At 42.2% G+C, this 25,668-nt stretch overlaps 1 protein-coding gene across 4 annotated transcripts in view; it reads left to right on the forward strand.

The window, feature by feature from the left end:
* LOC128344398 (collagen alpha-1(XXIII) chain-like) overlaps nt 1–25,668 on the forward strand; it is a 360,043-nt gene that overhangs the window by 90,884 nt on the left and 243,491 nt on the right. The window contains exons 3-4 of one of the 4 annotated variants that reach the window (XM_053294441.1): nt 9,586–9,664; nt 10,304–10,337. The exons of the other annotated variants lie outside the window; for them this stretch is intronic. Of the exons in view, the coding sequence (XP_053150416.1) occupies nt 9,586–9,641 (56 nt within the window). The 3' untranslated portion in view covers nt 9,642–9,664; nt 10,304–10,337. Of the gene's footprint in view, nt 1–9,585; nt 9,665–10,303; nt 10,338–25,668 lie in introns of those variants that run through there. 4 annotated transcript variants of the gene reach the window in all.

The raw sequence follows: 25,668 nt of genomic DNA on the forward strand, positions 1-25,668 counted from the left end.
AGCTCCAAAAACAATCCATTTTGGATTTCACTACCCGAAATCCAGTCCAATTTCCATGTCCACTGTCTCATCTGCCAGCTCCGAGGCATGCTTCAGGAATCGGTTGATCTTCTCAAGTGTCAACTTGGTGATGGCCCTGCTGTCTTCCTCCTCCTTTTCACTCACTTCCTCCCGATCACTGGAGGACTTGATCAGGGCTTCGAGGTCTTGCTCTGTGAGCTCCTCAGACTTTGACTCGAGGAGTGCAGCAACTTCCTCTGGCTCGATGTCCTCAAACCCCTCACCGCCAAGTCGCCTGGTACAAGCCACAATCCTCCCAACCTCCTCCTCCACACTTGGCACAGGAGTGTTGTCTCTAACAGCCTCCTTCCACACCTTCCTCCAGCAGGCATTCAGGGTGCTGCTCCTGACCTCATCCATCGCCTCCTTGATGATGGTCAAGGCATGGGCGATGTTGTAGCCCTTCCAAGCTTCCTTAAGAGTCAGGTCACAGTCTGCATCCATCAGGTCAGCTATGTGAGGGATGAGGGATGTGGTATTTGGAGGCATGAATGCCATTTCCATGTGGGGGTGGGCAAGCAGCAGGTCTGGAGGATGCCCTGAGACATTGTCCAAGAGCAGCAGCACCTTGAAGGCTAGGTTCTTGTCTCTCAGGTAGCGCCCCACCTCATGCACAAAGCAGTCATTGAACCACAACATGCAAATGGAGCACGTTTCCCAGACCTTCTAGTTCACAGCCCAGAGCACAGAGAGGGTGGTTCATGTTCTTGCCCTTCAGTGCCCGTGAATTCTTGGACAGGTACACCAGCATGGACTTGATCATGAGGCCACCTGAGGCATTGGCACAGAGGAGAAGGGTCAGCCTGTCCTTCATAGCCTTGAATTCTGGAGCTCTTCTCTTCTCCTTGGAGAGGAAGGTGTGGTTAGTCATCCTTCTCCAGTCTCGTCCACGTTGAAGACCCAGTCCGGCACATAGCCCTTCTCCTCTACCTCTATCAGTGTCTTCAGCTCAGCAGGTAAAGCAGCTGCAACCTCATGGTCCACAGAGGCAATCTCTCCAACAAGCTTCTCGTTGTGCAGGCTGAAGCGCTTCTTGAAGTTTTCAAACAGCCCTTACTATCTTGAAACTTCTTGGGGTCTTCCTCACTAGAATTCTCCAGCAGGTGCTGGTAGATCTACCGTGCCTTGGTCATGATCATGCGGGTACTGAGAGGGACTTTCTTCTGTGCTTGGTCCTTCATCCATAAGTTCAAGGCCTTCTCCATTTTCTCTACATTGGGCCCTTGTGGCATGTAGGAGACTTTCAGGGAGGACTGGGTACCACTGACAGCACTGCCTCTGATGGCATCCTCATTTTTCTTTATACTGTGGATGTTTGATTAGTTGACCCCAAACAATCTCCCGACCTCAGTGTTGCTCTGGCTCTCCCTCAGGCAGTCCAAGACTTTGATCTTATCCTCCAGGGACATCGCGTTCATTGTGCGCTTGGCCGCAGCTTCCTCCTTTCCCTTGCCTGCATGCTTTGGAACCTTTTTTCAACGCTGCACCTCTCTCTCTCACCTCTGCTTTTCTACCTCTCCCTAAAAAGCAGTGGAAAAGCAGCAGTGAAGAAACAGCAGCCATGTCCTACAACCCATGCAGGCTCCCACCAGGAGAAAACTACAAAAGCAATAGTGCAGACACAGGAGCCATACAACTCCCCACATTTTCTGCCCCCAATTTCCACAGCTCTCACAGATACCTCTTCCAATCTCTCTTTGTTCGGCTGCAACACTCCAATGTCTCCAAAGAGCTCTGAAGACACAGAAGCCATGCACCCCCACAACCCATGCAACAACCACAAAAGCAGTTCAAAAATAGCAGTTAGGACACAGAAGCCATGCAGCCCCCTAACCCATGGAGCAAGCAGTTCAAAAGCAGCAGTTGGGACACAGAAGCCATGCACCTCTCCCCCACCCCAATAGATACTTGGTGAAGTTTAAATGCTAATGTTTCTTACGCCCTTCTCGGTTGTCATCTCTCCTCCCCCTCCCTTCAGAACTGAGAGATAGGGGTCATGTGGATCTTTCTTTCTTTTCTTTTTTTTTAACTTTTAGCTGGGTGAATTTTAGGGGCATATTACAAGCAGGCGAATGATGATCTGTGGTACCTAAAACAAGATCCAAACTCCAGGGAGGAGTGGGGAGCCACCCCGGAAGATGTGTGCTTTGGAGAGGGGGATCTCAAACCTCTCATCCTCCCAAGAAGCAGGGAGGGAAAGCAGCTCCCATTCATAGGCGGGTCCACTGCCCAGGAGAGTGTCTGTTCAGATCCTTTCCCATACAAAAACAAATATTTATATATCGCTTTTCAACAAATGTTTCCAAAGCAGCTTACATAGAGAAACAACAGATAATCCCTCCCCAGTCAGCGTTTAATTGTAAACTGGCTGAGGAGAAGAGGGGTGTGCCTTGTGCAGTGGGACACATTGACTGGGTCCTGGCTCCTTTTGGTGCCCATTAACCCTCAGCGCCCCTTGTTGGGGCCAGTCTCATCAATTCCTTGAGCTGGCCCTGCCTGTAACATACTGAGAACCATATTTGTGTCCATTTTGCATTTTTCTGTAGTAATATTGCATAATTTAATTCTCTAAAAATATGTCAGCTTAATCATTAATGTGACTGGCTTCAGGTGTGTTGTTATAACATGAATTGATGCAAATAGTCTGCTTTAGTAACATGTAAATGAAGTAGTTTTTTATTCAGGCTTTGCATGTACATAGATGAAGGGGGAAACAATAGCACTAATAAATGATGCTTCTGTTGTCACCTTTTCTACTTAATGACTGAAATGGGATTCTGATATATAACCTGCAGTGAGATCCACAAGACTGCATTTCAAATGGCACATCAGAAACTAGATGCATGTAAAATGATCTGCAAAAGAGGAGAAAACTGGACATGCGTTCCTCTAATAAAGTGTCTAACTTACCTCCATAAGGCTCTGAATTGCAGATAGTGGCTGATATCCAGTTGATATCTGGATGCCGGTGCTGCAATGAAGAGTTCCAGACTAATATGTCCTTGTGGGCTGCATGACCCTCAGGGAACATATTTTCACAGAGTGCTTTTGGAGGAAAGGGTGGCCATCAAATTCGTTCTCTCAAAAAAGAGCTGAACTCTTAAGAAGCACTGGCACTTTGTTAGCCTGGAATATCAGTCAGTGTTTGGAGAACTGATAATTATTTTCTGCAAGTTGAATAGAATCTGCAGGGGAATTCTGAACTTTTTTTTTAATTGTAGTGTTTTGCATACAAAATGTCTGTCTGATTTTTGAATGTATGACTCAGCCTGATAATTTGCAAGGCTAAACTTTGCCTACATGTATATGTCAATGACTTGTTTATTTACCAAACTAATTTGGATTTGTTTATGGTGTGCTTGGTGTTTATAACTGTCCCTGGACTTTCCTATAACAGAGATTCATGTGGTTTTAACATACCTAAAGTTTTGAAAAACACAATAATTAGATGTTTATTGAGCAGCTAACTGTAAATTAATTATGCTTGAGAGTTTACCATTGATGCCTGTATATTTTTACCATCAGTGTTTCTGCAGTAAATTATCTTCCCTATTACTGTGCTGCTTAGGAAAGACACTGAGGTCATTGGCTGAGGATCTAATTGATTATGTTGGTAATGTTTGCTGTAGTCCAAGATACGTTTTTTCCAAAGCAGGAGGCTTTTGAGAGAGAATTTGTTGACACAAAAACAGTCACTGCTAAGGCCAACTTTTCTGGAAACAATGGGTCTTTGCAGGCAACCATGAAGACAGATAGAGCTACATTCTACAAATATTGATTTTAGAATTCTTCAATGTCACACATCCTGTGTGCACCCCTGATGAGCAATATTTATTAATTTGGATTTCAATTGTGCCTTTTAATGCCAGATGAGAGGGAGGATCTTTTTAATCAAAATATCATGTCTCCAATCTTCAAAAATATTGGCTTGGTCAAAAGATCATGTCTTCTGTATAGCATTTCTTGCCAAAAGCAACAACAAAAACCCCAGCTAAGTAGATGCTAATGAGAGAAATGGGATGTAGCCTGAGAAGTGTTACTCTTGATCTTAAACATATAACAGAATTTTAAATGCATTTGCTTCTGATTGAAGTTGGGAACAGCTTGCTGCCTTTTATGGGAAAAGGAATGCATACATAATTCCTACCTAGTGAGGCTTCAAGATGTGGGTTTACCTAAGCATGTGTGTGAGGTAGGAAAAGGAGGGATAGTTCTTGCTTTCTCCTTATGATCTTCTATAAACTCTGAATGCATAGATGTCATATCTGCTACTGTTTATTGCATTCTCATAGAAGAACAAATCAGGCATGATCATCAATTTCAGTCAGTTTGCATGCTGATCATGGAAGCCTGTGATAAATGGTTACCTGCCATCACATATAGGAAGTAAGACCTTTGGAGGTAATTTCCAGCCACCATTCTGAGTTCGGGAGCGGGAACCATTTTATGGCTCATCTCCCCCGCACCACCAAAATACAGCAATTTTCGGTCAATTTTTTACTCTTCAGGGGCATTGATGGACTGCTGGGGATCTGCAGAGCATGTTAGGCCACTTCCCCCCTTTTTTGACATTTTCCTGACCTCCAGGAACCTAATTGCCAGATTTCCATTACCCAATTACTCAGTATTTGCTATTTCTGCAGTAGTAGTGGAGTACAGAACCCCCATGAATTCTGTGGTTCTCCTGTATGTGTTTTCTATGGTACTCTTTCACCAAAATGTTCATATTAGTGAGCCATCAAGCATTGTAGCAGCAGTGCTTGTTGGTGCTGTTGTGAGCTAATTTTGGCTTTCCCCACATACTGTGTAAAACACCACAGAAACCTGTAGTGCAAAACCAGCTTGTTTAAATAACAAAGCATTACAGAGGATATGATTTAGATGTACCACGATAGTTTCACAGTACTGCTTCCAGCTCTCTGAAAAAGCATAATCTGTATACAGTCTTATTCTTTATCAGTGTTTTTACATTGATTAAGTGCGATTAAGTTGGTGCCATTAAGTTGGTGTCGACCCTTAGTGACCACATAGATAGATTCTCTCCAGGATGGTCTGTCTTCAACTTGGCCTTTTAGGTCTCTCAGTGGTGCACTCATTGCTGTGGTAACCATGTCCACCTACCTTGCTACTGGTCATACTCTTCTTTCCTTCAACTTTCCCCGGCATTATGGACTTTTCAAGGGAGATGGGTTTTTGCATAATGTGTCTGATATATATTAGTTTGAACCTGGTCATTTGTGCCTCGAGTGAAAATTCTGGATTGATTTGTTTTATAATCCATTTGTTTATTTTCCTGGCTGTCCATGGTATCCTCTGGTAAGCATTAAGATACATAGCAGTAGCTTAATGCTTATCTTTTATTATCTTTTATATAAATTTATTGACTATTATAACTGATGTAGTTTTCGTGAAGTGACATATAGAAGAAAGGTTATTTAAATAACAACTTATGCTTTGTGTTTTTCATATCCAATCAGTAACAGATGGTATTTGAATTGATGTTTGTACTTATTTGTGTATTGCTAGGGGTTGCTTTTGCTCACCACTTTTAGAATATTTTAAATGGTTTCATATCTTATACAATGCAATAGTTAAATATCTTATACAACAAATGAAAATTCATACCCTTGTTCAAACAGTTATACTGTCTAAAAAGCATATTTGTGTTGCTTTTAAAATATGAAAATAAAAGATATACCAATCTTGTTCCTGTGATGATTTGACCAGACTCTCTTTTCTTGTGTCATGCTTTGCTTTCATTAGTTTTTGTTGCATTTGTCCGTTCTGCCTGATGCAAACAATAAACTGGGTACCAAGTAACTACCTTGATTGCTGCCTTTTAGTTTTTTTGAATACTACACACAGTTCTTTGTTTCTCTGTGTGATTTCTCCTCTCCCTTTGAATGTGCAAGTTCTCTGCCTTATTCAAAACCTGGGCACGTTCAATATGGCAGCAAAGAAGAAGCCATTGGGAATGGATGATGTGCTAAATAAGCCAGAGATACATCTATCTTTGCAACGTGATAATCAGGGACAGCTCCCTTCCATGAGTCTAAGTTAAGAAGTTGCTTCAGGCATGGGTGCAGGGAGGGATGCAGGAGGCAGCAAGTGCTTGGCCCGTGCTACATGGACACAGCCCTGTCTTCCATGTCCCACTGAGGCATGCTGTTCATTTTCCCCTGCTTGATGCACTGGAGCATGCCTTGTCTTTCCCCTCTTCCTCCCATGTGAGCTGTGAATGCTTCTGCTGCCACTGCCTTGCTTAGTGGCATAGTCTGAGTAGAGGCTTGGAATAATTTTGTGCAAGCGTTTTGAACCTGTGTAGCACATGTTTGTGCTATGGTGTGCTATGCAGATCAGATCAGCTTTCATTTGGCTGCAGTATTAGTGTGCATGCAGTGCTGCCGCTGACCCGCCCCCCATGTATTGAATTAAAATCTAAACATTTCATATTGCAGACTGTCACAGATGAGATTGGTGTGAATTAGGGATGTGCAACCCCCCGAACCGGTCCGGTCTGGCACCGGGGGGGGGGCTGTAGCCTTAAGGGTGGGGGGTAGTACTCCCCCCCCGCCGCTCTTCCCCCTCCGGCGCTGTGTTATTTTCCAAAGTTTCTGGGGTGGCAGCGTTCCTCCCTGCCACCCCTGCCCCCGTCGTCAGCCCGCAAGAGCCGATGTAAAGAGCACGCATGCGCCTGTTCCGGCGTGCGCGTGCTCCGCATACATCACACGTCGACGTGTGGCATGCCGGAACGGGCGCATGCGTGCTCTTTACATCGGCTCTTGCGGGCTAACGACGGGGGCAGGGGCGGCAGGGAGGAACGCTGCCGCCCCAGAAACTTTGGAAAATAACACAGCGCCGGAGGGGGAAGAGCGGCGGTGGGGGGGGGGAAGTACTACCCCCCTGCCCTTAAAGCTACAGCCCCCCTCCATGCCGAACCGCCAGACCGGCTCGGAACTGGACCGGTTCGGAGGCCTCCAGCATGGCCTCTGAACCGGTTCGGGCACATCCCTAGTGTGAATACCTTGCTACAAATGATTCAGAAAAATTATGGCATTTTTAGGTTTTGGTTGTTGGGTGTTTTTAATCTGGTACTGCAGTAACTTATATACAGAGAAAATTTGCTTGCTTTAATATATAAAGTCACTTTATATATCATTTAATAAAAAAATCACTTGAAATCCATGATTTTCATTCCAGACTTTCATTCCAGCATTTCTAGAAGCATTTCTTTCTTTTTCTCTGGAGCGTATCAAGATGGATTATGAATATAATAGAGAAATAAATAGAATAAAGAGTCCCCATTTCCCCTAGAATGACCCAGCATTTACAGTATAACTTATCAGCTGGCTCACATTCTCTGTGTGCATCCATACCAATATGCTGCATATTTTGCGGAAGAAACACTACATGCCTCATCTTCTTCTCCCCCCTCCCCCAAATTAATATGGAATCATTTTATAGAAACTGAAATCAACTTCAGTTACTCGCAGCTATAGCCTTCTTTTTCAATAGCCTGCTGGTGAAATATTTTTCATGAGATGAGTTTGAAAAACATTTAATTTTATTTGCTTGATTTGACCTGGATAACAACCTATGGGTAGGCAAGCCTCTACTTGAATTGCAGGATGACTACCAGTCCTGGTCCTGTCTACCAGTCCCTCCTGCTTCTCCTCTTCAGATGGCTGCCTGGAAACGACAGTTTCTCCAAATCTGCTTGGAGCAGAGAGCAGCCCTGACAAGAATCTCCAGAGGATCTGATTGCTGAGTCAATTCCTACCTTTATGTTTAGAGGTTCCAGCCAGCAGCGTAGAGGGGCTGGCAGCAGCCTGTATGCGGCTGCCACCATGGCTCCCTGGGCCCGCCTCTGTGACTGACATCAGACGCAGGGGCCCGGCTAGCCACACCCCCACATCTGACATCAAACGCAGGGGACGTGGTCTCCCTCCCAAATGAGGTCACGCGACCCCATTTGGAAGGGAGATTGGGCTGTGCTGCCAATGCAGCGTGACCCGATCTCTCTCCTAAACAGGGCCGCGCAGCTCCGTTTGGGAGGGAGATCAGTCAGCGCCCCGCTACGTTGACAGTGAGACCAGGAGCGGCTCTCAGGTCAACTCCAGCTGTGCTGCCAACGCAGTGTGCGCCGATATCAGCTCCAAACGGGGCCATGCGGTCTCATCTGGGACCAAAATAATGCCCCCCACATCTGACATCGGACGCGGGATGTGTGTCTGGGGCCGCATTTGCAGCCCCTGATTGGTTACAGCCTGGGTTCTTTGAACCAGTTTACCCATTGGTGACTCTGCCCCGTCCCAGCAGCTAAGAGATTTTAAGTTCTGCTTCGTGGTCCAAAAAACAAACCAAGAAACCCCTCCTGAGCTGGTTTCTGTGTTCAGGGTTAGGTTCTGTGATTCCTGGTGGACATTCTATTTAGATGCCCATAAACATCATGTTTTATGCTGCAGTTCTGAATTCCTCAGGTTTGAATCCCCGCTGATACACCTGTATCGGGCAACAGTGATATAGGAAGATGCTGAAAGGCATCATCTCAGACTGCGTGGGAGGTTGCGATGGCAAACTCCTCCTGTATTCTACCAAACACAACCACAGGGCTCTGTGGTTGCCAGGGGTAGAAACCGACTCAACAGCACACTTTACCTTTACCCCATCCCTCACCATATATTTCAAGCTTCAAGTGAATTGCTCTGTTTTCTTTTCCACATCCCTTACCTGGAGTGGTGAAATCAAGGTGAAATCATGGCTAGCAGAAGAAACATGTTTCACTTCCATTGGGTTGACACAGACAACAGTTTTTCCTGGTGAAAAGCAAACTACATATTAACAGCCACTGTTTTGTTGACAAAAATCTTTCTGTTTTTCTTGGTATTTCATTTTCTTTAATTCAGGATATACTGTATATTTCAGGTATGGAAATCAAAGTTTGAAATCTCATACTTTAGCTGATGTCTGGAAAATAAATTATGAAGTCTCACATGAGAGTGTGCATAATGAGCCTATCCTTTAGAAGTTTTGTGGTGGTTTTAAAATATTTGAAATAATAAACCACGAGTAGTTATGCATCTTTAACATATGCAAGAGACTGTTGTGTGTGCTTGTGTTTGGCTCTATTCATTCATTCATTACTTGTTCATTGCCTGTGATCAGTATTGTGGGCAGCGGCAGTGGAAATCTAATGTCATATTAGAGCCAAGAATGGGGACAGCCATTTCAAGTGTAGTATTCATGATTTATTGGAATCTTAAGCCCTTAACATGATGTTTACTTAAAGATATAGTAAATGTCACTCATTTAAAATGATGTAATATAGGCACAAACATTTTTCTGCTTTTAAATTTGTTTTGAGTGATTGAAAGGAATTCAATATGCAGTTTGTTCTTTCAAGAATGTAAAGATAAAGGGGACCTGTATGAAATATCTATTGTAAACTGTAGCATAAATTCAGAATGCTACTTTACAACCTTTGGAAGTGTAGCTAAAGCTGCCTCTGTTTTTCATTTGTTGAAGAAGATGAAACTGAGCTGGCCAGCAAAAGGATTGAACTTCTGAGAGTGAGCCCTTAAGGTGGCATCCTATCCTTTCCTGAGTGAGTTCTGTATATGGAAGTCTCCATATGACTGATACAACACCTTAGCTGCATCTACACATTCACTATATTTACATTTTAAACAAAGAAGTGGGGGAAGCATACTAAGGTACTAGAAGCAACACACACTATCAATATAGGGTCCTGGCTGTTCTCTCCAACTCTTGAAGAAAATAACTACCAAACTAATATGATAAACAGGAACATAGGAAATGGCTTTATGCCGAGTCAGACCCTTTGTCCATCTAGTTTAGTAATGACTGGCAGCAGCTCTCCAAGGTTTCAGGCAGGTCTTTCCCAGACTTGCCTGGAGATGCCAGATAATGAACCTGGGACCTTCTGCATTGCAAGCAGGAAGATTCTCTTCCACTGAACTATGGCTCCATCCCCTAATCACACAGTGCTCACTTGTAGTCTCCCATCTAAATGCAAACCAAGGCAGAGATGGAAGAAAGGAAATCTCATCTTCAGTCACCTGCAGCCCAATAGCACTGTATAAGGTGCTCTATAAGGTGCTGTAAAATGGGCAGCAATTGGTGTTGCATTACTAGTGTGTATGTGAATGTGCATCAGTTGTTGTTGCAGGAGGAAAGATAATGGTCTCAACCCTTAATTGTTCTATTTGGCTTGTTTGAATAGATTCTCAGGATATGGGGGCAACTGGCTCATTTAGCATTACATCCCATATAGTATGGTCAACAGTTCCACAATGGCATCTGATACTAGTGGTATTTGAGTGCTGCAAAATGTCTAGGTAAGTACTTAGTGGTTTGTTTTTTTCTGAAGAGCAGCTGTTATGATCTGTGTTGGACTAACAGACTCATTATAGCACTGGAACTGGACTGATAGAATATGTTGAAGGGGACTTCCTGGAACCTTGAACGGAAGGCTTTGAGGTTCCAGATACATAGCTGTTTTCATTTTAAAGCTTGATGACAGATTGTAATCTTCAGAGAGATCATGCACAGTTGGCTTAACTGCAGATAAGGTAGTGTTCTGTCAAGTTGATTTCGGTGTCGACTCCTGGTGCCCACAGAGCTCTGGGGTTGTCTTTGGTAGAATAAAGGAGGGGTTGACCATTGCCATCTCCCACGCAGTATGAGATGATGCCTTTCAGCATCTTCCTATATCACTGCTGCCCAATATGATACCAGTGGGGATTTGAACCGGCAACCTTCTGCTTGCTAGTCAAGCATTTCCCCACTGCACCACTTTAGTGCAGATACTTTTGCTAAAAATAAATATTTCAATGGGAAGTGATTTTCAAAGCATGTTAAAAGTGTGACTATTGCTTTTCCCTTGGAACTCTCAAGTAGTGAACCATGGGGTCTCCTGGGCCATCTCTTTTTCTGAAATGCCCTTAAACCTTATGAAGGCCAGTACTTCTGAAGATAATCTCTTGGCCCCATTTAGTGGAAGTGTGTTAATGAATAATTTGAAAAAGTATGTTGCTCACATTATTGTGGGAAGGTACATAGCCATAAATTAGAAATGGAGGGGGGGTCATAAAGCCGGAGGTTATTAATAAATAGCTTCATTTAGTCTGAAAAAACTGATAACTATTTGGAAAATGCATATAATATTTTTGTAGTATCATTGTGGAATTGGACTTCACTGTTTCAAGGAGAAAATAATGGTTGGTTACCAAGGCCAACCAACATTTCTGAAGCCCTGTTCACACTGTATCTGTGGCAGCGGGATGGCCCACTCATTCCCCGCCCAAGGAAGGTAGGTGGGTGGGATGGGGACTCGTGGGGAAGCTCTTTGCAGGTGGTGACAGAAGCACGTTTGGCACAGCAGTGGCAGGATTGTCCCATTTGCTCCGGCTCAGCCCACTTGCTCCAGGTCAGCCAGCTCCTGCTGAGTGGGCTGGATGGGGTGCTGTGCACAGGTAGCAGCAAGATTGGGGATGGTGGGGAGGTGGTGTTAGTCAAGCAAAACAGGCAGTGGGCCAGCCAGAATATGCTTGCAGGCTGGATCCAGCCCATAGGTCGTTTGTTGTTCAGCTCTGCTGTAGGGTATTGTACTTTCTGGTGTTACAAGGCTACACTTTACTTTGTTGCAAGGTACTCATTAACCTTTAAATGAAAGTCCAAACCAAGCACTTCCACAGAAACTCAGCCCTTATTTCGGGCTGCCTTATTCTTTGAGTCACAGAATGTGTCCACTTTGAGACTGTCCCTAACTATATCTAAACCCCCAACTAACTCTCTACTGACTTTTTTTCATCTGTCCACTCCATCCCCGTCAATGGATTCTTTTGATTGACAGCTCAGCAAAGTTTTGCATTAGCCCCTCCAATGCCAGTTCACCACACAACTCAATCATCTTAGATCCTACTAATGCATGTGCGTATGTGTGTGTGTGTATACACACAAACACACACACACACTTACACACTTCCAATGCTTATGTAACATCCCACTTGACTTAAAGGTTGAAATTGGGGTATGTGCATGTATATAGGTACACATTCTCCACTCTGGTTTGACCTGTAGTCCTCAGTGATAATATATATTACCCATATTTCTGCACATACATATTTCTGCACCAGAGTATAACCTGTGGAATTTATTTTCTATTATTTTAACATTTATATTCCGCTCTTCCTCCAAGGAGCCCAGAGCGGTGTACATGGTTATGTTGATCCTCACATCAACCCTATGAGTTCGGTTAGGCTGAGAGATGAGTGACTGGCCCAGAGTCACCCTGTGAGTTTCATGGCTGAATGAGGATTTGAACTCGGGTCTCCCCAGTCCTAGTCCAGCACTCTAACCACTACACCACAGTTGTTGAAGGCGAATGCTTGTTTGAGTATATTGTTCTATGTCTGTCTCTCAATATGTATTGTAGTTGCTTAATAAATCTTTGTTTTTTGAACTCAACTCTTTGTCTTCAGATAATCTTTTGGACTAAACTTTTTTCCACCAGAGTATATTCTGCTATGTGAGGATTTTAATGTTTCTCCTCACATCTCTCAACATTTTCAAGAAAAACTTTCACAAAGCTGTTTACATAGTAAAAGGAAAGAGAAGATGGGTTCCCTGTTCCAAAGGTGCTCGCATTCTAAAAGGAAACACAAGATAGACACCACCAAAAACTACTGGAAGAATGCTATTGAATAGGGACAATTGCTTTCCCCCTGCTAAATATAAAAGTACAAAAAGTTCATCTTTGCCCAGTTAGCAGGGCTTATACTCACAAGCTTGGGCCTGATCCAGCAGGGCTGTTCTTATGACACAGATACTGTAAAACAAGAAAGTGTGTGTTGCTTTCTGGTAGTGGGCTACTGTAATCCTACCTCAACAACTTCATGCATACTTCAGCAATCTCTACATCGGAAGCCTCAGTGAACTAAATACACAAGTTCTAACATTTTAGTTCAACAGTGGCTCACATTCTACACAGCATTAGTTGGGTAGAGCAGAGCAATGTGCCTGCAGAAACTCTGTCTTGGAATGCAGTGCAGAGCATTGCTGAATGCGCAGAGACGGGGAGAGGAGCGATTTTTGGATCCTCTCTCTAAAAGCATTTTTGAGGGAGTGCTTTTAGGGAGAGAAATATCTCCCTGAGCAGACACGCTGCTTTGTTCCACCCAACTAACTCTGCATGGTGTGTCTCACGGTGCAATATTTAAAATTCAGAACACTGCTTGTTCTGTCGTGTCAGAATCAGTATCTATTATCCAGCTTTCCAGCGAAATAGAGCAAAGTGGTTTATACTGTCATTCTTAATCATTCTTAATGATTAAGGGATGCATTCTTAATCATTAATCCCCACAACAAAACTAAGCAGTAGGGCAGATATAGCCTCTTTCCACAATATCTACTTTTATTGAGATATGACGCCACCAAAGAAATTATTAAACAACATATTGTGGTTATGGAGAAGAAATCTGATTTAAATCTTGTTAACTTTAGTAGCATTCCAGGTGGCTTCTCATACTACCCTCAGCCAGCGGGTAGAGTGGTCAAATTACAAATCTGACCACTCTAAAGCAGAGGAGAGCATTCTCACTGGTATGGTTTAATGCCTTGCCTGCTGCAATTTTGGATGGCAGATTTAAGAGAATACCACTCAGGAACTGGCTATGTCCATGCAGTTCAGGCAATATTGAGTCCATCTCACATGTGCTTTTATACTGTTTATATTATAGGGACATTTGCATTGCCTGGATTGAACCACTTATTTTAAAAAAACATGCCAGGTCAATCAGAAGAGTATTATACTTGCTTTCTTCTGGCAGACCAGTATACAGCAATTACAGTTCGGGTAGCAAGATTCTGAGCCACAGCATGCAAACTAAGATGGGAGCAGTTGATTAATTGTAATGGAGACCTCTTTATGTATATGTTTTATTACCCAGTCCTGTTTTTGATCTTATTTTACTTTACGTTTATTTTCCATTTTATTTTTTGATTGCTGGCCACTGACTGTAATAATAAATGCGTTCTACATTAAGCAGCACAGCAGAACTAAAGTCTACACATTCTGCAATAAAGAACATGTTTTCCTCTGACAACTTTGATGAACAAGATCACACTTTTATTAATGACTGACTGATCACTATCTTTGTATTACGTCATTGTCTTGTAGTTATTTCTGATTTAACACATGCTTTCCGATTTGTATTCACAATTGCTAAAGGGAATTGGAAACCATAATAATATTGCCCCATAGCAAACGGGCACTAAAAGACTTTTGCCTATAGCATGTTACAAAACATTTTAAACCCTGACTGTGAAAACAAAAGGGTGACTAATGCTGTAATTCTATTTATGCTTACTTGGAAATCAGTTCTTAATGGGACTTACTTCTGAGTAAACTTGCATTGGATTGGGCTACACAGATGGTATTTTATCTCCCTTCTGGATGGACATCGGTCAGTCACTTAAAATTAGTGTCCAACGATAAGAAGAATGCCTAGTATTTGTGTGACATATTTTGAGTGTGCAAAGTGCTTAATGTGTATTATCATGATGTAAAGCTCACAAAGATTTGATTGATTGGTTAAGTGCCATCAAGTCCTGTAGTGACCACATAGACAGATTCTCTCCAGGATGATCTGTCTTCAACTTGCAGATAGGGAGGAGCAGGCTGTGATGGTTAAGGACAGTTGGAATGCAACTGTGACTGGTCAGGAGATGTTCTTGATTATAGAGGAGAGGAAGATGGATGGATGGATGGATGGCAGGGGTCTGCGAAGAGAGGGGTCATGAGGGAGGAAATAGCCCCTTTAGGAGAAGGAGGCTGCCAATATGTAAATTAGATGAGGAAACAAGATGAACAAGATCTCTTAACTCAGGAAGGGGGAGAGAGAATAAGAAAGAAAAAAAGAAGAGAGGGGAAGAAAGACAGAGGGGAAGAGCAAGTGGAGCAGAGAGAAAGAGATAAAAAGAAGGGAGGGGGGAGAGAGAAGGAAGGGCTAGGGACAGGAACAACCGGCCATGGTGGCACCTATTGGCAGCAAGGAAGGGCCCAGTCAACCACTGCTGCTGTTTGGGTCTACCGAGGCCATTGGCAGAGGCAGGCAGGCAAAGGACAAGCCCGGGCCTCTCAGCTAGAGGGGCACAAGCAGCCATGGTGGTGGTGGTGGTGGCAGCAAGGAAGGGCCTAGTCAACCACTGCTGCTGGGGATAGAGGGCTGCAGTTTGGCCAATAGGCGCCAGCAACGCTGCAGCTGCGTCCAAGAGGGATTTGGGGAATGCAGTAAAGGGGTGGGGGAGTGACCAAGATGGGTGAGGAGAACGGAAGCAACTGGATGGAGGAGGAGGAGGAGGAGGAGTGAGAGTGTGGCTCAGGTGAGGGTGGAGGGATCTCTGAGGTGAGGGGGTCTGTGGCAGGGGGTAAGGGGAGCAATCAAGTACTAGCGTGCAGATGCTCTGCATGGGTTAAGCTAGTTTCTAAAGATTTTGGTAGGAAATAATCTGAAAAAGAAATTTTTATTTTAAATGAGGTATAACCATGTCGCAGTGGGTAATGGCTTGACTGCCAGAGGTTGCCAGTTCGATTCCCCGCTGGTATGTTTCCCAGACTATGGGAAACACCTATATTGGGCAGCAGAGATATAGGAAGATGCTGAAAGGCATAATCTCACACTGTGCGGGAGGAGGCAATGGTAAACCCCTCCGGTCTTCTACCAAAGACAACCAGAGGGCTCTGTGGTCACCAGGAGTCGACACCGACTCGATGGCACACTTTACCTTTATAACCATGTGGTGTAACAAATGCACTGTTCTGTAGTTATCACACATTTGCAGGCTGCAGCAGGGAAGTAAGGTGAAGTTTGCATAGGAAAACTGAATGCTTCATGGAATGCTTCATGGAATTGGAGAAGAATGGTTTCTATCATGCTGCCTGTGAAACATTGTTTTCTATTTCTTCTGTCCAAATTGTGGGGTATTAATTAATAAATTCTTTATTTTTCAAAAGGTAATTGTAGAATATATTTCAGATAATTAGAGCCACAAGAAAGTTTTAACTAGAAAGTGGAATAGCAAAAAACATCATTTATTTCAGGGAAGAACTGTAGCTCATTGGTAGAATGTGTGCTTTGTATGTAGCTCCCTGATCCAATTATTGGCATCTCCAAGTAGGGCTGAGAAAAGTGTCCCCATCTGAAACACCACATTGCTGAATTACAGTAGGCAAAGGCAGTGCTGAGCTAGTGTTATTAATGAAACTGTTCTGGAGTGTTGGCTATGCACTCCTGACTAACTTTTGGACTGAGGTTGGGGAATCAGCGAAGCGAGAGCAAGCAGTTCATTACAGAATAAATTTGTGCAATACTTCGGTCTTGGAAATTAATGGCAGAGAGTTGGAGTCAAAATATACACAGATTTATTGAAGGGTAATAAGGGGTACAGGAGGGAAAACTGATTAATAAGCAATACAATATTAACACTGCTAAAACTAATAAGGCTAAATTGAAGCTCACGGATTGGTGTTTTAGCTTGAGTTCCAAATTAAAATCACCTCAAGGGTGGCCAGAGAAATGGGTCTAAAGACAGCTTTAGACTTAGAGATGGAGCAAGGAGGGAGGGGAGCAAAAGAGTTAGGAGCAGAGATTGGTTAGCATACCTGGATCTTTTTGATGGTGTGTCGGACACTTGTTGCTCAGTGGATGCTGAGTGATCTCTCTCCAGGAACAAGCAGGAAAATGGGATGCAAGAGTGAAGACATGTGTGCCACTCACAAGTCAGGAAGCCAGTAAAAGTATAAAGGAGGTCTGTCCCAGGAGACCAGTTCCTTGATGCAGCCAAGTGTGCTGCTCACAGGCTTGGACTGGCCCACAAGGCAACAGGGCATATTCCCTGTGCACTCCATACATGGGGCGCCCCACCGCACTTGGCAGCAGTGAATACTCCCACCCTTAATTACCCATTCTGTTCAAAACCTGGCACCCTCCTCACATACATCCCCTTAGACCAGCCCTGGCTGCTCAGATTAGGCTTGGAGACAGGGCCAGACTGGAGGTGGAAAGCGGGATGGGCATGAGGACCACAAGCAAGATGGAATAGTTGATGCCCAGATGCACATACATGTGGCGGGTAAATCTGGTGAAGAGACACACTGTTTGATGGGGTTTGGTACAAATAGGCAGAATGCTGCCCTGGGGCCAGTTGATGACCACAACTCTTTGCTGAGAAGAGTAGCATCATAAATGAGTGCTTTTCTCATGCTTCATGCCAACCATTAACACATATGTTAGAGGGATGAGCCTGCTGCAGTCTTATCTGTTCTTTCTGTGAAGGTGATTAGCTCAAAGGCTATCCTTTTGCTATCCTTTAGAGAAATAAGTTCTTAATAGCAATAGCACTTACATTTATATACCACTCTATAGCTGGAGCTCTCTAAGCGGTTCACAATGATTTAGCATATTGCCCCCAACATTCTGGGTACTCATTTTACCGACCTCGGAAGGATGGAAGGCTGAGTCAACCTTGAGCCCCTGGTCAGTATCGAACTTGTAACCTTCTGGTTACATGGCGGCAGTTTTACCACTGCGCCACCAGGGGCTCATCTTAACTCAGGTCTTTTCAGCAACTTCCTCTGTGCTTGAACGGAGATGGGAGTATGTAGGCAAATGGTGATCCTGCGAGTTCAGCTAGTCAAAATGGAAACTACAAGCCTGTAGTTCTAAATCACTTGTAGGGGTACCTCTGGAAGCCCCGCAAAAGGCTGTTCTCTGTGAACCAATGGACTCAATGTAAGGCAGCTTTGTGTGTTCATATGAATTTACTGAAAAATCAAGGGTGACTTTCACAGTGTATTGTGGTGTTCTCCTAAAAAGAACTTTCCTGCTTGGATAAACATGTAAGGAATGAAAATTCCAGATTCCGTAAGGGCCCAGTGCCTTCTCTTTCTCCATCTGTTCTGCCACCGTGTAGCATGATATTTGTTAGCAATGCAAAAGCTTGGCTAAGACAGGAGATGACATTTAACAACTGTCTGTTACAAAATCCATTATCCTACGTTTGGATATTCTCGAATGTCAGAAGGAAAATATATCAAGGTGACCTTGTACCAGTATACTTGTTGCACTACCTTGTTAGAGATCTATTATTATTAGAGTCTGGGTACATAGTCTTCAAAGCTTCTGTATGATATGTTACAATAAGCTACAGCATTTTTATCTTGTTTTGAGAATCAATGTTAAAAATGTTAAGACTAGAGAGCATTAATGGCTGCTTGATATGGTCTTTATTATATGTTTATAAATATGTTTAGACCATAGACCTTTTCTTTTCACGTAACAGATGGTGCTCATCCCTCTTGGAGGATGTTGCACAACTGAAAAATTGTCTTTGACATTAAAAGCAAGGAGAAGGTATATGCAAGTCTGAGAGCATATTGAAAGCATTGGTGATTGCTGATGTTCAAGGGGAAGCGTTCTCAAAACGTGGCTTATGGTAATCCTGACCTAGATATAGTTTCATGCAACAAAGTATTAGGACCAGTGAAGCATGTGTAACTGAATAATGACCCCAGTTTATTTTATTTATTTGTTTGTTTATTTATATTTTTATTTATATACTGCCCTTTCCTTGAGACTCCAGGGCAGTTAACAACAAAATAAAAATAATTAAATACAAACAGAACAAAAGCAGCTGAAATTTTAAAAGAGCAAGGGAGAGCTCATTAGCCAAAATGAGCCAATAGGGTGAATTGTGAAGATAGCAATAGCACTTACATTTATATACCGCTCTATAGCCGGAGCTCTCTAAGCGGTTTACAATGATTTAGCATATTGCCCCCAACATTCTGGGTACTCATTTTACCGACCTCGGAAGGATGGAAGGCTGAGTCAACCTTGAGCCCCTGGTCAGGATCGAACTTGTAACCTTCTGGTTACAGGGCGGCAGTTTTTACCACTGCGCCACCAGGGGCTCATTGATGTGCCCTTCTCTACATTATAAAGAGTGTATGGGAATTGCATGGAATGGATATGCATCTAGATGCACATCATCATTTAGTTTGTATTGACCTTTGGGTCTGTGTGAATAGCTCCTCCTTCAGTGCTAGGAACTATGCATGCATAGCCACTTTCTTGATGTGGGTATCCAAGCAGGAAATCTACAGATGAGGCTCTGGATTTAGCATAGGTGCACCAATTACTTTTTTAAAATGTTCAGTGTGTTGACATTGGCTAGTATATCTTCTGCATATGACTAGATGTATTAAAGGAAGATACAATATAGAAGAAGAATACATGTAAAGTATATAAACCTATACATGCACATACGCGTACATGTGCACGCTTAATTCATTGTGCCTAGAATGTAGAATAGGCTATAATTGAGCAAATGATTGCTATCACACTAAAAAGACAGCAATACTTGTGACTTAGTTTTATGCTGCAGTCACATGAAATGTATTCTGATAAAATAAGAGTTGTATGCACTCTCTGATATAAGTACAGTTTAAGGAGGACCATGCCTCTACTTCCAAATGCTTTGTTTGTTAAAGAGAAAAGACAGTACATGTTTTTAGCTGAACTGTCAGATGTATAAGAACAGGTTTTTCATAAAAATATAATAAAATATGTATGCCTATCAAGAGCATATGTGTTTTCTTTTGTGTTCTGTGATAATGATGGTGCCCTTGAGGAAAACATTTCTTTTAACACTTGTTGATTTATAGCAGTTGTTTTAAATGCTTTTAGCAAATCTTGAGGTTTAAATTACCAAATAGGAATTTCCCATACAATTATGTACTTTAGCTAACATGTAAGTTGCCTCCCAAACCATGAGCTGGATCTTACCATATTAATGATGGAAAATATTTGTATTTTGAACAAACACATGGCCTCCTATTTAGTGACTTCATAATGTAATTTAAAGTTTTCTGGAAGTGCTTATATAATTGAATTAGGCTCATTCATCGTTGTGGTTCCTTATTCAGTACTTCAATAATGTACTTTTTAAAAAATCAATGTTAGTGCATATGAAATACTTTATAAACTCATCTTATATTTCATAAATAATTTGTGTTTAAGGAGCCTCAGCATTTAGAGAGTTGCCAAAGGCCTTACATGAACTTTAGCAGACAAATACTTGTTTTTCTATGAGCTTACAGAATGTCCCAATTAATGTGTGCGCGCATGCGGAGACCTGTCAACAGGCGTTTTGTCTCTTGTTGCTGTGTACTGAGCTAGTGTCTTTTTACAAATTATTATTAAAGACGAGTGACAGAGCAATGGCTATAGATTTGCCCGCTCCCTTCTCTGACATAGCCTTTGAATATGCCCTAATATCATGGGGCTTCAGAATTCCTGCCATTCCCCTGGGATTGAGTTCAGATGCAAATTCTGGGCATACATGCACATAGTATTAGATGATGTACACACCTAGAGATGTACACACCGCCTAGAGATGTACATATCAGGCGGTATAAAAATATGGTAAATAAAGGTTGACCAATTGCTTTGCTATTTTATTGTAACTAAAAGATGCCTACCTATAGCCATGTGTTTGAAGTCTGAAACAAGGTTACAGATTCACTATTGTAGAAACTCGTTTTAGAAAGGAGACCTTGTTTTGCAATATACCTAAATATCCTGCTAAAGCACAATGTGAATACTGTAATCCATTGTGGCTTTATCTTCCGTCTATTTAAATTACTGTTTGGTGCTAATGTCAGATGCTTTCAGAACTACCACTGTGTGTTATGAGACCTTTATAAAGTCTGCCTACTTGATTGGGTTTTGTTTTGTTTAAGGGAGTCTTTTAGTTAAATTGTTACGGCGGAGTTATGCCCCTACAGCATCTCTCCAGGGTCATGCTAGTTCAAGTAGGAAGTGCGACTCCATTGTGTCTGCTAGCATGCTGCTGTCATACTGTCAAATACCATAGGAAATTGCATAGGCAGAGAAGACAAGTGTAAGCACATCTGTGCTGTTTTACTTTTAGAAGCTTGATTCCTTGTAGTGAATTGGGCTGTTTGTGCATTGAGGGAAGAATTGTACTGTATAACAGAAATTTAGCTGTGTTGCTGTATTCGTAGCCTTGTGAGAGTGGAGGCTGTGCAGTGACTTCTCCCCATCTGCCTGTCTGCTTAGGTTTCTGTTCATCTGTGTGGCTAGTCATTTTCATGTACTTGCCCTCGGGTTTGCAGTGTTACAGGGTTGCAGAAAGGGTTTCCTCTTGCCCATGGTTTACCAAACCACTTAAGGAAATCCTCCAACTTACAATATACGTTAATATAAAGGCTGCACCAAATGTGTTTTTCTTTCAGTTTTCCAGTCAAAAGAAGTCCTTTTGGGTAGATGGGGAAACAAAAATCAACTAACCCTTAATTTTGAAAACATCCTTATTTTTATTCTTGTGCAGAGCCACATTTCTGCTGTTTGGGTGCCATTTTCTTTTTCTAATTAATTCTTTTTCCTGGATTAGTCACATGGGCAATTTCAACCAATTGTGGATTTCAGAGTGAATGTGATAAGATGTGACTCTTGCAAACTTAAAAAAAAAAAAGTCCCCCCCCCCCTTTACTGATGCCTTGATGGTCAGACTGTTTCTGCCATGGAGCAAAGTGGGAATTCTTTTACTGCATCTTTTGAAATTTTTAAAAACTTCTTTTAAAAATCCATCAAAAATCAAATGGTGAACTGATCTCCTTGATAGTCCATGCACTTAATGCTACTACTATATGAATTTTGAGAACTTTCTGCCAGGCCATTCCAGATTGATACCATGGGGTGCAAAAAAAGGAGGTGGTGCTCCTTTTTATATGAAGGAAAGGGGCACTATCCTCCCAAACACGCTTGTATAGTGTTCAGAGTGAGGGCTTCAATTGCTGCACTTTTTGTAACCTTTTGCCATAAAAGAAAACAGTATATAGCACTTCTAAAAAGTTTTAAATTTTCATTGTTTAAAAGTATTAAAAATCAACAGGTAGACTGGTTATCTTCAAATTAGAGACACATAGTGCTTTCATCATGAACTATCATGGTGTGAAATACTAAAGCTTTATGCCCTAACATTCTGGAGTTTTTGGAGGGGGCAGTTTAGGTTTCCCCCCATTGATTTCTATGGGGAAATCATTTGATTTGTTGGAAATTCTGACTGGAAAGGCAACACAAAAGAGAATTAATTCTGACATTTTTGAAACAATAGAAGCTATAAACATCAAATGCGGAGGTAATTCTGATGTTGGCACTATTGGATCTGATAGTACTGTTGGAATTATCCAACTGCACATGTAGAAAGTGATCATTTACCTTACTTGGTGTTGTATATACACAAAAATATTCAAATAGGTTGATGGTAAACCCTCATTCTGAGGCATGATTTTTTATGCATGGGTAGGACATACTACTCCCCAATAGTCCCATCGGTTATATTGAACCCCACCCCACCAACTTTTCCAGACCACAGAACCTACAGTAATGGTATATTTTGCTTCAAGGGAGTGCAGTGATGACCCTCCCACCTCAAGCATGGTGCCCTAAGAAAAATGAGCATTTCAGATCCAATGCTAGTGAAGATTCAAACCTGAACAGCTCAGTTCTAAACATTTCAGGTTAAAGGGGACACTGTGACTGACCTAAAGGTAATAATCACAGTTCTGGGTCAAGTGCATGCTACAGGGCAGTATCCCACCATCATCACATCTTTTGTTGGTTTCTTGTCAGCTGTTCTTGGGTACGCACAATACCAACATCTTTTGTGCATCCAAGCCATATTCTGATGACAGCAATTCTCTTTGTGAATAGGATTTCACCTCTGGGGGTTTGCCTGGCTTGTTGTGACTCATAGTCACAATTCCATAGGTCAATTCCATGCTTAGGAGAGTCTGTGCCAGTTATAGACTCGGGAGGGGGGGAGCTACCCCACCACCACCACAATCACCAGAGGGCAGATTCAGATGGACACAGTCCTGCACATGTGATAACATCAGAGCAGTAGTGAGAACACACCTGTCCTGACATCACTGGTGGATGTGCACTCTTGGCACATCCTTTAATCGTGTGAGAGGGGTATTCATCTGAATTGCCGCTCTACACACATAAAAACTACCATAGAAAGTCCATGCATGTCCAGGGTGGTTTTTCTCCCAATGGACTTCACCTGGGAATAGGATAGAAACCATCCCACTTTAGAGAGTCCATTTATTTTGAGGTGGTTTTCTACCTGGTGTCATATTTTTATTAATAATCTAATATAATACTGTTGAAGACCATACTTGTGGATATATTGTGTACCAAAGTGTAAGTAAGGTTATGACAACAAGGGCATAGCTGGGAGTTCAGTTTGCTTGTTTATGCACATTTATGCAGCTGGGGCAGATGGAAGGTAGATCTGGGTGATGGTTAAAAACCATAATGGTAGATGGAAGTCATCACCATAGCTTTCTAGTGAATGATTTATTTTGAGTCTGATTAAATTGCTCCTATTCTACATGTAGAGGAAGTTGTCATTGGTTTTTTGTTTTTATTTTAATTCTGGAAGTTTAAAGACATGCTTTTGTACGTATACTAAGGACTATGGTGCATATTAATCCTGGATCAATTTATGACAGCTGTTTTGAGGAAGTGTTTGGTCCTGTGTTTTTGGTCCTTTCAGAAGGAGGCATACATAGTGCTTCTCTGATTAGAGATTTTCTACTGATAGAATAAATATTTATGATTAAATAATTTTTAAAGAATCTGAAACTGCTGGAGGGTATAAGTCACGCCCTGGGTGGTTTTTGAGAGTTTGGAGATGTCTGACATTCATGAAAGATGACTCTTGGGGACCACACCCTTAGTCATTGCCATTTTGCTAAACCCTGTGGTGGAAATTCTTGGAGAGCAAGAAGCACTCCTTCCTATTCTGTTGTCAAGACATGCATCCCTGCAAGCTAGGAGGACTGGGTTGCATTCTCAGTAAGTATGGAAGAGTGTGACAAATGGACACTGGTCAATTTATTCAGTGGTGCCCAATTCAGGGGAGGTCATGTACTCCCCTGTACTCACAAGATACTCACTGTATGAACACCAGTGCTGCATAAATAGGGAAGACATCAGGAGCACCACCATGTTCATGTAGTACTGGTGCTTCAGTCATCTCTAGAAAAGTTAACTTTTTTTTGGTTCATTTTCTTTAAAATGAGATTTTTGTTAACTTTCATACAAAAGTCTATATATCAGTTGGAACATAGTTCTTAAACTGTTGAAGTGATAGGGCTTCACTTTGGCAGTTCATATCTCACTTGAACAAAGCAATTGCTTCTTGCAGCATTATCCTCCTGAAGGACTCTTATGCAAGTCCCTTTGAGATGGATGGGAGAGATGCAAGATGTTCTTTGACCACTTCCAGACAGCAATAAAAAGTGTTGGACAGCTCTTTCCCAAGTGTGATTTCACACTTTAGCAGCTTTCTGGATTCTTAGGCAATGAGAATCCATGTTCTGTTCAGATGCAGAGCAGGTTCCAAGCACGACATTTCTCAGCTGGCTAGGTCTTGTTTTTTGTGAAGAAGTGATTTCTACTTGTCTGGTAAATGGTGGATCTTCATGAAAGGTGAGAACTGGCTAGCAGGGGGCGCCTTAGAAAATCACATTAGAACCCTACACTGAATCTGGACACAATGTGGGTTTACACTGTCTCCAGAAGCCTCCTGAAGTGTGCAAAAAGAGAATGAAATGTTGACTGGAAAAAAAGCTGTTCCAGTGCTATTTATTTTTATATGTATAAATTGCCTAACACCTAAATCTCAAGGCGGTGTACACAACTTATAACAATAAATAGAACTTGATAAAAACAATTAAAACAATTTTAAAATATTGTAAAGTGTTGTAAAGTGTTGCTGTTTTTAAATGTATTTTAATTGGTTTTAAATAGTTTTAATCATTTTTGAATTGTTTTTATATTGGTTTTAACATTGTTTTAATTGTGGGTTTTATGTCTTTTTAAAAGTTGTTGCCAGAGCCTCTGGATGGGGTGGTATATAAATGTAATAAATAATAAATTAATAAATAATAAATAATAATTTAAAATAGTTTTAACAGAGCATTTTTTAAAAATAGTTTATCAAAAGGCCTGATAAAACTGGCGTGTCATAAGTGCTGTTTTGAAGGCAGCCAGAGATGGAGAAGGTCTTGCATTGACAGGGAGCACATTCCAAAGCCCAGCCACAGAGAAGGCCCGGTCTCACGTCGCAACCAAGCAAGCTGGTAGCAGCTGTAACTGAACCTCCCCATTAAATCTCAGTAAGCAGCAGGGTTCATGACAAAGAAGGCGCTCTCTTAAATACGCTGGACCTAAGCCATTAAGGGCTTTACTAGCACTTTGTATTTGGGTTGGAAACATATCAGGAGCCAGTGCAGTTCTTTACATATTGGTGTTATATGGTCTCTGGGACACCCCACAGACCAATATGGCTGCTGCATTCTGCACCAATTGCAGATTCCAAACTATATACAAAGGCAGCCCCACATACAGCACATTATAAAAGTCTAGCCTGGAGGTTATCAGCATACGTACCACTGTTTTGAGGTCATTGGTGTTATGTGGTCTCTTT

Source organism: Hemicordylus capensis, chromosome 2 (genome assembly GCF_027244095.1).
Source record: "Hemicordylus capensis ecotype Gifberg chromosome 2, rHemCap1.1.pri, whole genome shotgun sequence".
Taxonomy (NCBI): Eukaryota; Metazoa; Chordata; class Lepidosauria; order Squamata; family Cordylidae; genus Hemicordylus; species Hemicordylus capensis.